Consider the following 12,588-nt stretch of genomic DNA (forward strand, 5'->3'; position numbering starts at 1 on the left):
TATTTATCTACTTGCACCCGGAGGTGCTTTCGAACTGCTAGGTTGGCAGGCGCTGGGACCGAGCAGCGGGAGCGCACCCCGCCGCAGGGATTCGAACCGCCGACCTTTCGATCGGCAAGTCCTAGGCGCTGAGGCTTTAACCCACAGCGCCACCTGCGTCCCTTTAGCAATACAGTGGTACCTCGTGTTAAGTACTTAATTTGTTCCAGAGGTCTGTTCTTAACCTGAAACGGTTCTTAACCTGAAGCACCACTTTAGCTAATGGGGCCTCTTGCTGCCGCCGCGCCGCCGGAGCACGATTTCTGTTCTCATCCTGAAGCAAAGTTCTTAACCTGAAGCACTATTTCTGGGTTAGCGGAGTCTGTAACCTGAAGTGTATGTAACCTGAACCGTATGTAACCCGAGGTACCACTGTACTTAGCATCCCCAGGAGAACAGGGTTCAAATCCCCATTGAACAGTGAAGCTCACTGGGTGACCTTGGGCCAGTCGCCATCTCTTGGCCTAACCTACCTCACAGGGTTTTTGTGAGGATGAGATGGGGAGGAGAACTATGTACACCACCTTGAGCTACTTGGAAGAAAAAAGTGGTATATAAATGTAATAATACTCAGCACAGAAAGGACTGTCTCTCCCCATACAAACCAACCCGGACCCTGTGCTTGTCACCTGAGGCCCTTCTTTATGTACACACACAAACACCCCCAAGAGGTTTGAAGGGTGGTAACATGAGAATGGGCCTTTTCTGTGGTGCCTCTCCGATTGTAGAATGATCTTCCCAGAGAGACTCGCCCGGCACTATCTTTGGGTGCCTGGCAAAAACTTTCCTCTTTACCCAGGCCTTTGGCCATTAAATGATCTATGGCCTGTTAAAGCTGTGAGTGGGTGGGTGGGGGACTGTTATTACGATTATTTTGTTATTATTATGACTGTTATTATGCTTTTTATTATGTTTTTATCAATGCTCCATAAAACGTGTTTTTAATGTTGTACACCACCCTGGGATCTTTGGATAAAGGGCTGTATAAAAACTGAATAAATACTAAATACAGTCGTACCTTGGTGCTCGAACAGAATCCATTCCGGAAGTCCATTCGATCTTCCAAAGCATTCAGAAACCAAGGCGCAGCTTCCGATGGGTTGCAGAAAGCTCCTGTAGCTAATCGGAAGCTGCGTCGGATGTTCGGCTTCCAAAAATCGTTTGCAAACTGGAACACTCACTTCCGGGTTTGCGGTGTTCAGGAGCCAAAATGTTCGAAAACTAAGCTGTTCGAAAACCAAGGTACGACTGTAAATAAATCCCAACACAGGTCTGAAACCTGTGATAAAAGAGAGACCAGGTGCAGCCTCTTGAACGGCACCTTTTTTTTTAATTTTCCTCCGCTAAGAAAAAGCTAATTTTGGACATGGACGGGGGGGGGGGGGGGAGGAGCAAAGAGCCTCCTATGAGAAGATTACCCTCTACAGTTGCGTAAGACAATTCCCACTAGGTGCTTTTTAAGACCTACATGGTTGCAAGGAACAAAACAAAAAAATCCGATTACATAAACTTGCTTTAAAAGAAATGGTAAAGGCCTTTTTAATTTTTTTCCCAACAGCAATAAAACTGCCAAGCCACTACAGATGCACCTTCTTGATCATCCTTAGTGGTGCAGTCAATCCCCCCTTGGTATTCAGGTGGCCCACATGGTCCAAACTGCGCATAAAGAGGACCAGGCGGTCCAACACAGATGCTCAGAGCCCTTTACCTTGGCATAGACCTGAGTCAGAGCGGGACCCAGCTTGTCGGGCTCGCCTCGGAGGATGATTGTTTCTGAGCTGCTTTCCAGGGGCGGCATCTCCACTGAGACTCCGGTGGCTTCCAGGATCTCCTGCAGGGTGTTGCCTTTGGGGCCGATGATGTACTTGTGCTGGGACTTCTTCACCTCCACCGAGATCGTGGTCGTCTTGCGCTTCTGAGAGAGAGGGAGCGGGAGGGAGTGGCAGCTGCTTCACAGCATGGAAACAGGCAAAGGCACCAAAAGCCTCCCAGCAAGGCCAGAGGAAAGCAGCTATTATCAAACCTTCCCCACTCATCCAGCTAAAGCGAGTTGGGGCAGCTGACCGCACTGCACTCAGAAATAAGCTACAAATTAGGGCTGCAGCATTTATCCCGCAAATGGGGTGGTGACGGCCCTGTAGGTGCTGACTCCAGCACCAATCAACGCCACCCAACATGGGCCATGGGCCAGGGATGATGCGTGCTGCAGCCCAGAAACATCAGAAGGATCATGGAGCACCTTCACCCACATCGTTCAGCCTGGACACTTGAGGTCCAGCACCAAGGGCCTTCCGGCAGCTCCCTCACTGCAAGAAGTGAGGTTACAGGGAACCAGGCAGAGGGCCTTCTCGGTAGTGGCGCCCGCCCTGTGGAATGCCCTCCCATCAGATGTCAAGGAAATAAACAACTATCTGACTTTCAGAAGACATCTGAAGGCAGCCCTGTTTAAGGAAGTTTTTAATGTTTGGTGTTTTATTGTGTTTTTAATATTCTGTTGGGAGCTGCCCAGAGTGGTTGGGGAAACTCAGCCAGATGGGAGGGATATAGATAATAAAATAATAATAATAATAATAAAATAATAATAATAATAATAATAATGGGCTCCCCATCCCTACTTTATACTGTTAAATGGCTCACAGGAAGTTATAAGCATTCTGGTGTCCCTGATTAACGAGGGGGCAGATTTTTTCCCTGCACCTTGCAAGAGCCGTTTTTGCAGATGCATTCCCTCCAGTCAACAGGGAGGAAAGGCTTTTAAGAGGATTTCCGCTGCAACACACATCCATGTTCTCAAAAAAAATCAATGTTTCTTTTTTTCTGCTGCTCCTTTGCAAATTTCAGCAAGGTGGCGGTCCCAAATCCACCCATTCCATGTAGGAAGTGCATGTAGAAGTGGCCAGTGATTTCTTTAGGGCAGGTTTTTGCCAACCTGGTGCCCGCTGGATGTCTTGGCCTGTCATTCCCATCCGCCCCAGGCACCGCCGGGACCACCTGCACTCAAAGGGGCAGCTTGATGTAGCTGACACTCCCTTTCTTACAGAAACTGCCAGCTAAAACGCTAAGCGACAGAGCTCTGTACAGCTTTGGTGCTTCTGTCAAAGTGCTGTTAATGTCGCCTTTTGCAGGGACAGGCAAACCCACCCACCTTATCCTCATAGATCTTGCGGATGCGCAGGAGAGCCTGGGCCACCGGCTCCTTCTCGCCGGTGATGATGATCTCGTCTTTGTTGACGCTGGGCGGCGGGATGTTGATGCGAGCTCCGGTCTCCTGCATGATCTCCTGGACCACCTTGTTGAAGGCTCCAGCAATGAAAGGGTGGAAGGCCTTCTCCAGGTTCAAGCGCTCCACGGCCCGCTTATCCTGGAACACAAGGGGAAACCTGCTGATCCACGTGAAGAGGAGCAACCTCTGCTTGATCACAGGCTGCCCCGGTCCGGTATATCCAAAACCTGTAGATCAAGTCTCAGTTCTGCACTATTCAGCACCTCTCCTGGAAATAATGGGGCGGCGAATTGCTCGCCGTATGCTTTCCCCTTCCTGTCAATCACCCAAGACTGATTTATTTCCCCCGCTATGAGCTTCCTTTTGAAGAAGGGAGCTGGGATACAGAAGCTGCTGTCCATAAAACGCAGTCAAGGCCAAGACACAGAGCCTGAAGAGCAGCCTTGGCTGGATCACACGAAAAGCTAATCTATTCTACTTAGGCGTTCTGAATAAATGGTATTGTATATCAACCTGAAAACTGTGGGATGTATCAGCACTGAAGCAGTCAAATGCAACACTTCCTGTTGCCCAGAGTGGACACACAGGGGGATGTTACTCCAGCCAGGAGGACTTCCTGTCACACCTGTCTGGAGCACCCTCCCCCTGTGTGTGACCAGATAGATGGGCGTGACCCTGGCAGAGCCTATAAAAGGGCTGGTCACGCAGCCATCTTCCTCTTTTGCTCTTTCCTTACAGAGGATGGAAGCCACAAGGTAGAAAGTCTGAGGCCAGACATCCGGGTCGGCGCCATCGCCGAATGGCGGACTCCCTCCGAGCTCCGGAGGGAGTCTGCTGGGTAGGGGTCGGGTCCTGCCGCGCCGGCAACGCGGGGACCCTCAAAAACCATGGGCGGAGATGCCCATGGACTTGGTGACTCGGCGGGCACCGTTTGCGCCCCCCCGACCCGCGAAGGAGCCTTTTTAAAGGCTACGGAGCGGGTGACGGGGGGGGGGTGTGGTGCCATGAGTCCACTGCTTCCCCTGCCTAGCGAAGCCGCATGCCATTCGGCGGAGAGCAACGACTTCTTCTTTGGAAATTTCGGATTTGGATTAAAAAGAACAACCCGTGAGTAAATTTATTGGACTTAAAAGGGAAATTTGATCTACGAATTTGGAGCAAGCGGGGGAGGTGCAAAAAGGAAGTCCGCCCCCCCCCCCCGTTGTAGATGGCTTAACGCAAGGATTTGTCAACTAAGATCGAGAGATGAACTTGCTTACTTGAAAAAAAATGTAACTTCACGAAGGGAAATTACAATAATTGTGCTGGAGGAGAAGATTGGTTTGTAGGAACTAAAGTGCAACCCCCCGGGAACCGGGAACGATCCGCTATGAGAGACTGGCGAAGAGACACAGAAACTTTGACAGCTGTCAAAGTAGCTGTCAAAGCAGGAAAATAAAAGAGAACTTTGTTACTATGGCTTTGCTGGTTAGATTTGATACAATTTGGACATAAATTATTGGAAATAAAGGCAACAAGTTATTTGACTTTCGGGTCTGATCTGGAAAGAAATTAAGTTACCATATTCCCTCTAGAGGGAGGCTGGGACATTGCAACAGTAGCAGCAAGTGGAAAAATACTATGAATTTGAGCAGGATTTGTTATCTCTTGGGAAAGCTGCAAAAACGAAGCATTATTTTGTCTACAGAGGTCTCTATACTAAAGGAGACAATGGATTTATCTATTGAAGAAAGGAAGGGACTTGACGTAAGTTTATGTTCCTAAATAACAAAAGCCTCTGTGGAGAACAAGAAGTTTCTGAATTAGAAGGTTTCTGCAGCAGAACAGGAAAAAGCAACCTGAGGAATAAGAGCTGGACTAAACTTGAAGTTGGAGCATTTGGAACATCCAGACTTTAAAAGGATCAAGAAACAGAATTTGAGTTATACTCTTAAACATAGAGGTCTGGATGGAAGAAGAATGAACTTTTCTGAGAGTTTCTCCGAGATTGGACTTTCTGAAATTAAAAGCTATCAAAAGACGGCAAAGTGGAACTGAGATATAGACGTGGATGCACCAGGCTGGCAGTAGACAATGGATGAACTTTGGGGATCGGAACCGGGGACTGGGGGGGGGGCAGATTTGGAACCCAAAGGCTGTAAAATTACATATTTTTCTTTCTTTTCTTTTTTTCTTGTCTGTTGTTTGAAAATAGGGGAATTCGTGGAAGGGAAATGGGGTCGACCTTAGGGAAGTATATAAAATATAAGGAGAAATGGTTAAATAAGATAAATAAGATAAATTAATTTGGAATAAATGGGTTATTTAAAATTATAATAAGACTTTAAAATTCGGGGTAAGAATTTGTGGAATCAACTTAAGGGAAATGGAATACAAGAGGGGGAGGGGGGGAGTCCGGGAAAGATGTTACTGAAACTAAGTGTAAACTATATTTTTCTTTTCTTTCTATCTTTCCTTTTTATTCTGGAAAATTTAATAAATATTATTTTATTTTTTTTAAAAAAAAACAAAGTCTGAGGCCAAGCTCAGACTTCTTTTCTCTACAAATGTAACTGTAACCACAAGATAAAGCCTGTCATCAAAATACTACTGTGGACTAAAGTAAACTTTATTTTTAATCAAGACTGCCGTGTTATTATTCCAGAGGGAAATAAAAGGGAAAACTTACCAGGAACAAGATAGACTGGACAAGCCAGACTGGATTGCTTGGCTTAAATGATTCTAACGAATCCATCAACTAGCTTCGAGCAATGTGCACGGGAATGTGCTCTGCTGCTTGCTCACTAGCGTGAGTGAGGAGGGATAATATTTAATCAATATATGCTCTCCTACTTTCCTCAACATTCCCACAAAAATAAACACAAATAGCTCCGCATCCTGGTTGTCACAGTGGTCAACCTATGGGAAGCTTGCAAGCAGGACAGAACGCAACAACACTCTTCCAGCTTGCAATCATCAGGAATGGGTACCTCTGAGGCAAACTGTCTCTGACAGCCAAGGGGAAAGATAGCCATCATGGCAAGAACCCCTTCCCAGCCTTCCCAAAATACCCCATTGAAGCTGGTATCCCAGATTTAGCAATAAAACCTGGCCGCACCAATATTGTGCACTTCATGAAACCCCTCCATGTTGTGTCTAGAGCCGCAAAAATTCCAGACCTTCAGTTGGGTGTCTTGTCCTAGCCGTGGAATGCAGCATGCTAGAGTCCACTGCAAAAACCTGCTCGCTGGTTTTAAAATGAAGAGAAGCCGTAAGGCTGGCTGCAAGAAGTCTCTTGCACAACTGCTTCCCATTCCCGTTGCCTTCCACCTTTGGAGATAAAGGGTTGGGAGTCGCGACTCTTTCTCCCCGGCTCACCTGCTCTGCCGAAATGAGCAAGATCTCGTGCCGCGCTTTCTCAATGCCTTCTTTGGTGCCCGTGATCTTGATCTGGTTGCTGGGGTCCTCCGGCCGTGGGATGTTGATCTTGGTGGCCGTCTTCAGCTCGAGCTCCTGTAGTTTCTCGCCGTTCTTGCCGATCACAAAGCGATGGTGTTCCTTGGGGATTGTGACAGTAGCTGAAGCCTGTGGAAAGGGGAGGGGACAGTGGCGTTGCTGGGTTTTCCAAATGCAGTTTTAACAAGGGCTGCTTGATACAGAAAGAAAGGGAGCTGCCTTACTCATTTGCTACATTTATATCCCACCCTTCATCAAAAGACCTCAGGGCAGTTTGCAGAATAATAGCCGCTTGCGGAAAAGCGAGAGTCGCTGGGGTGGAGGGAATCACACTTTGGGGTGGAAGGGCTTTGCATGCACCTGGGTCTGAAGCCGAGCGACTATTTCCTTCCGAGCTTTCATGACGGAGTCCAGTTTGCCGGTTACCATGATGGACAGGCCCTGGTCCTTGGCCAAGGAGAGCTCAATATGAGCCCCGGTTTTCTGCATGATGTCCACGCACACCTTGGCCTCGTCACCTTCTCCAAACTGGCTGTTGTCCTTGTAGCGTCGCTCTTCCAGGGGGACGTGAAACACCTGCCAAGGAAGGAAGACCTCAGGGGCCGTGTCTACATGCCGCAAAATGTGTATTTCCAAATGCAAAAGCAGTTAATGCTGGACCGGACCAATAGGACCATCCAGGAAAGAATCCCACTTCCCTCTGTTTGGAAACATCTATCTTGCATGAGAGCGAGTGTGGTGCAGTGGTTAAGAGTGCTGGACTAGAACCTGGGAGACCAGGGTTCAAATCCCCACTCGGCTGTGAAGCTTACTGGGCCACTCACTCATTCCCAGCCTATCCCACCTCGCAGGGTGGTTGTGGGGATTAAAAGGAGGGGCAGCAGGAGAACCACGCCATCCACTTTGAGCTCCACAGAGAAGTGAGATATATAGGCAACAGATAAATATGCGCAATCTGCTTTCAAAGCCACCGTGAAGGGTTCCACACATTAATTTAAGTGCAGCATGGAGCAGTTTCTCCTGCTTGCCTCTCCCTCCATTTTCAATCTACTTAACTGGATGAATGCGAGTTTTTAAAAAAAATATACTTTTCAAGTTTGTACATTTCACTAATTTTACAATCATTTTGGAATTTCAAAGCTTGACTTCCTTTCCCCTCTTTCTGCGGTTCCTTAAATTTTTAATATCTTCTGCATATCCAAATTAACTTGATTTGCTCATTTACTCATCTTCTTTAAATACTCTTATGCAGCTGCAGGTTATTACAATAATCCTGCCAATGTTCTTATATGTTTACAATTTATCTGTAAATATTCAATAAACAGTTTCCATTATTTTATAATAAAAGAATGTTATCTTGGTTTATTATTCTTCCAGTAAGTTTCGCCATTTCTGCATATTCCGTAAGTTTTTGTATCCCTTCTTCCTTTGCTGGGACACCAAAAGGCCCATCTCGTCCTGCATTCTCGTTATTGCAGCGGCCAACCCGTTGCTACTGGGAAGCCTACAAGGAGCTATCATGAGTTGGAAGGGACCACGAGGGTCATCTAGTCCAACCCCCGGCAATGCAAGAATCCTTTTGCCTAACTGGGGCTCAAACCCACGACCCTGAGATTAAGTGTCTCATGCTCTATCAACTGAGCCATCAAGCAGGATAGGAGCACAACAGCACTCTCCTGCTCATCCTTTCTGAACTGGTACCCAGAGGCTTCGGATACTGGAGATGAGACAGAACAACCATGACAATTGCTCTCCTAATAAGAGAAGGATGCATAGAGGCTTTTTCGCACAGTCGCTGCCAATCCTTTGCCTAGCGTACATCCAAGACACTGGTTTTGAGCGAGGCAACACAAGCAGTCAGTTCAGCTCTACTGCTTCCAAGTTCAAAACCATCTTTCTAGGTCTGCCGATTATTTTGGCTACGCATCCAGCAATGAGATAAACACTTCACAATTAACATCCCCCATAGGGAAGCCTCTCTCTCTCCCTTGCGCGCGCGCACACACGCACACGCACACACACACACGGTATTCTGCGAAGACACGCCAGCAGCAGAAGTGGAACTCCCTGTGCCCTGCCTCTGCACACTCACCTGGGTGATGACAGAGGATTTGATAGGCCGGATTTTGTTCCATACTCCCGTAAGCTCACTGGACTTTTCCCCCGGGGCTCCCTTTTCTGGGAGTGGCGGAAAGGCTTCCAAGTAAGTGGGGATGTAGGCCTCATCCTCTGGGACACCACCTGCCCAGCAGACAAACATAGAAAGAGACAGCAAGATCACACACGAGGGTGGGAAGGAATCCTGGTGTAGAGAAGGGATTGTGCAGGCAACAGAGAAGACACACCCAGGCTTCTGATCAAATTACTTTGTGGACTAGAGACCACTTAATCAGATGCATCTACTCTATATTTTGGAAGGTTGTCCGTTCACTGTGCATTTGAACCCAGCAACTAAAGAGGCGGCATCTCAAGATGCTGTGAAAATGAGGATGTTATTTTCAAAACAGCCCAATGTCGTTTCAGCCACTTATTGCCTAAAGGCGCTTCTTCAGGGGTCAAATTGAAGAACAGCCTGCAGAGATCTTGCCAGATGTATCTCCTGTTCACATGAATTGGCAAATGGGAGAGAATATCTAACAGATATTATCTCCTAAGGCTGTTTTCTCCATGTGACCCCCCCCCCCAAAGGCAGCATTGGGATGCTTTGAAAATAAAAGCTTCATTTTCACAGCATCTTGAGATACAGGTTTGTTTTGGGGTTCATTTTGGATGCTCTCTGGTTTTTGTGGGGGCAGGGAGGGGGGTTTCTGTGATGCATTTGGACACCAAACCTTGCGCAATGATTCCTGAGATCAATGAGCAGATTTTCATCTATGCTTGGATGCAATCGTACGGCACTTTTAATCAATAAGGCAGATGGAACCTTTCAAAACTGATTTTTTTGGTTTATTAGAATTCCTGAGCAATGCCTGCAAGTATAAACCTCAGTTGGCAGGAGTAAATGCACACAGTGGTGTAGAGTAAAACAAAAATTAAGCAGCAAGGTCCACAGGGGAATGAAATGCAAAGTGGATTGTGACCATCATGCCACAAGCTTGAAATATATTATGTAAATTAAGTGCAGCCGGCTGTTTACAAGCCAATGTTGCTGATAGCACAAAGCACCCTGCCATTGGTTAGCCAATAAGGCACTTGTAGTGGGAAAAGAAGCCATTATTTTGATTCAATACACAGAAGATAGAACTGAACTTTTGACAAGCTTCAATAGAGCAACTTCACCCTAGAGTTTCCCTTCTGAATGTCAACTTTAGGGCCAATAACAAAAGAAACCCAGGAAGAGTGAAAATTTCTTCAACCGGTGTCTGCATATTTACCTTTCCAAAGTGTGTTGGTTTATTAGTTCCGCCAATGGATTCCACTCTAGCCCTATCCATCATCAAACACGCATCTCATTCATTGTGTGAGCAGCAGCCTCACAACACACCCACATCAAAAGATTCCTGCCCGTCTCACCTCGTGTTTCTTCATCCCTCAGCCCGCTGCGGTGCTCAGCAAAGCTTTCGGGTGTTAACACTGCTACCGAGCTCATAGCTTCAAACCCAGATTTGCGCGTTTCCGGTATTCCACTGTTGGAGTGACGAAAGAGAGAGAGTTAGGTCAGGAGTTGGCGAAGCTATTGTGACTCCTTTAAAAAGAGCGACCACATCACTTAAGTCAGCCTCCTAATAACCTCGTCCCTCCAGGTGTTTTGCTGGCTGGGGCTGATGAGAAATGTAGCCCAAAACATCTGGATGAGCCCAAAATTGTGCGGAGGTTGCTCTAAGTGCATCGCTCACCTTAGATCAACCATGTATTATTATCCAATGTTCTTGGACTTCCCAATACCAAATGAGCCATGCCTGAACAATAAACTCATCAGCCCAAGGCTCCCCCTTATATCTCACTACCAACACCACTGTTTGAATTCAGGTAGACAACCAGAGAAAAGTGGGATTTTTTGAGTTGCGCTGCCCCATTTGTGGTGCTACTCATGCATCAGGCAATTTTTTTTTATTATTATTTTTTGCTTGTGGAGGATGCCTCAGAATTTGAAATGCTCTCCTTGCCAAGTGTCAGATGTTGTTGCATCAAAGCAACCAACAAGAAGAGTCAAGCAAAATATTATGGGTCCCCTGTCCCTCCACTCAGACTGGCAGTGGAGGAGCGATGAAGGAAGCTATTTTAAATGAGACTCGGAGGACGTGATCTGTTTCAGGTTTGAGGGAGGATGCAACCTCAGCTCCTATTTTCTTCCACTTCTCCAATGCAATCACCACAGTAATATTGAGGCATGAGAAACGGGCGCCATCTATTTTCAATTGTTTTTGAATTCTTAAGCGTTTGCATGAGCTGCATTAATCGCTCGCTGGATGGCTTATTTCCGCTTTACTTACATATTATTCCATTTTTGGATAGGATGACATCGACGGCAATGTCGTTTGCTAATTTTTAACTGTTGTGCTCAAAGTTGTTAAAATAAAAAATTCTATATTGAAGCGGTTTGCGGCAATAAAAATATAAAATCATACAATAAAACCTTAAAATAGTTTTAAAAAATCAATTAACCATTGTGGAAGGATGTATTCTTCATTGCCTGTGTAGGCCTGGAGGAATAGAAGCTTTCAGCAGGCGGTTTAGTGTTGTTGGAAAAGCGGCACACACATGTTAAAACAAACACATGCAGAAATACATTGCCCACCCCGTGGCGCAGATGGGAAGGATGTACCCATGCTTTCCACCTTGGCAGAGGCTCCCAGCGACCCCGGGTCCCCCTGCTGCACCTCACTCTTCCCTTTTGCTGGATGCGGGGAGAGGGAGACTCACCTGCAAAATGGTCAAGTGCCAGAAGGGTCCGTCCTGAACGAGGCTACCTGTGGCGCTTCAGCGTGACGGCTGCTTTGGTCCTGAAAGAAGGATTAAACGCTGTCAGGAGGACCCACTTATGAGCAGCGCAAGGGGAGCCCCTTCCGCCTGAGCTTGGAAACAAACTCTTCAACACAGCCCTGTGCCAAAACGCAAGGTAGGTTATCCCTGCAAATTATGACTGGCTGTAAGCAGTATAAAAAAATGAAATTAGTACTAATACTAATAATTTTTACCATTTGAAAATGGCGCCTAGACATTCCATTGTGGTGACAGTAACCAAGGTTTAAGGTGCCATTTGGTAATTAGCTTATATATCTGAGGTTCTAAGACAGTGTAGAGAAAGAGAGAGAAAAAGAGAGGGATATCTGCTCCATTTTGGAATGTTTTTAATGAAATCATTTTTGTTTTTAGAAATATAAAATTATAACAACCAAAATGCTTATTCATATATAGACATTACTCTGAATCTCGAGCCTTCCCTCCAACCTCTCCATGGATCCTATTGTCAGCATTTACAACTGCGTATTATTCTATATTCCAGGGGTCAGCAAACTTTCAGCAGGGGGCCAGTCCATTGTCCCTCAGACCTTGTGGGGGGCCGGACTATATTTTTTTTGGGGGGGGATGAACAAATTCCTATGCCCCACAAATAACCCAGAGATGCATTTTAAATAAAAGGACACATTCCAGGACCATCCATGGGCCAGATTTAGAAGGTGATTCGGCTGGATCCGGCCCCCAGGCCTTAGTTTGCCTACCCATGCTATTCTATATCAATCCATATGGTCCATAATATTTGTTACATTGCAAGCAGATTAAAATCTGCTTGCAATGGTCTCCTAAATAATAGATTATAATTTTTCTCATTCTTTTAAAAAGTTTTTGACCTCTTGGTTCCTGAGCTTTCCAGTCAGTTCTGCCATTTCTGCATAGTCCATCAGCTTAGCTGGCCATTCCTCCCTGGTAGGGACTCTTTCTTCTTTCCA

At 46.3% G+C, this 12,588-nt stretch overlaps 1 protein-coding gene across 2 annotated transcripts in view; it reads right to left on the reverse strand.

Moving 5' to 3' along the window:
- The window catches only part of LOC310828758 (vigilin-like), a 53,691-nt gene that overhangs the window by 21,397 nt on the left and 19,706 nt on the right, over positions 1 to 12,588 (reverse strand). For both annotated transcript variants that reach the window (XM_083706537.1, XM_083706538.1), the window contains 7 exons: positions 11,561 to 11,640; positions 10,211 to 10,323; positions 8,790 to 8,938; positions 7,058 to 7,273; positions 6,620 to 6,826; positions 3,185 to 3,400; positions 1,748 to 1,954 (listed from right to left, as the gene is read on the reverse strand). In XM_083706537.1, the coding sequence (XP_083562663.1) occupies positions 1,748 to 1,954; positions 3,185 to 3,400; positions 6,620 to 6,826; positions 7,058 to 7,273; positions 8,790 to 8,938; positions 10,211 to 10,286 (1,071 nt within the window). In that variant the 5' untranslated portion in view covers positions 10,287 to 10,323; positions 11,561 to 11,640. The remainder of the gene's footprint in view (positions 1 to 1,747; positions 1,955 to 3,184; positions 3,401 to 6,619; positions 6,827 to 7,057; positions 7,274 to 8,789; positions 8,939 to 10,210; positions 10,324 to 11,560; positions 11,641 to 12,588) is intronic.

Source organism: Podarcis gaigeae, assembly GCF_964106915.1.
Source record: "Podarcis gaigeae genome assembly, chromosome: 13".
In the NCBI taxonomy this organism is placed as follows: domain Eukaryota; kingdom Metazoa; phylum Chordata; class Lepidosauria; order Squamata; family Lacertidae; genus Podarcis; species Podarcis gaigeae.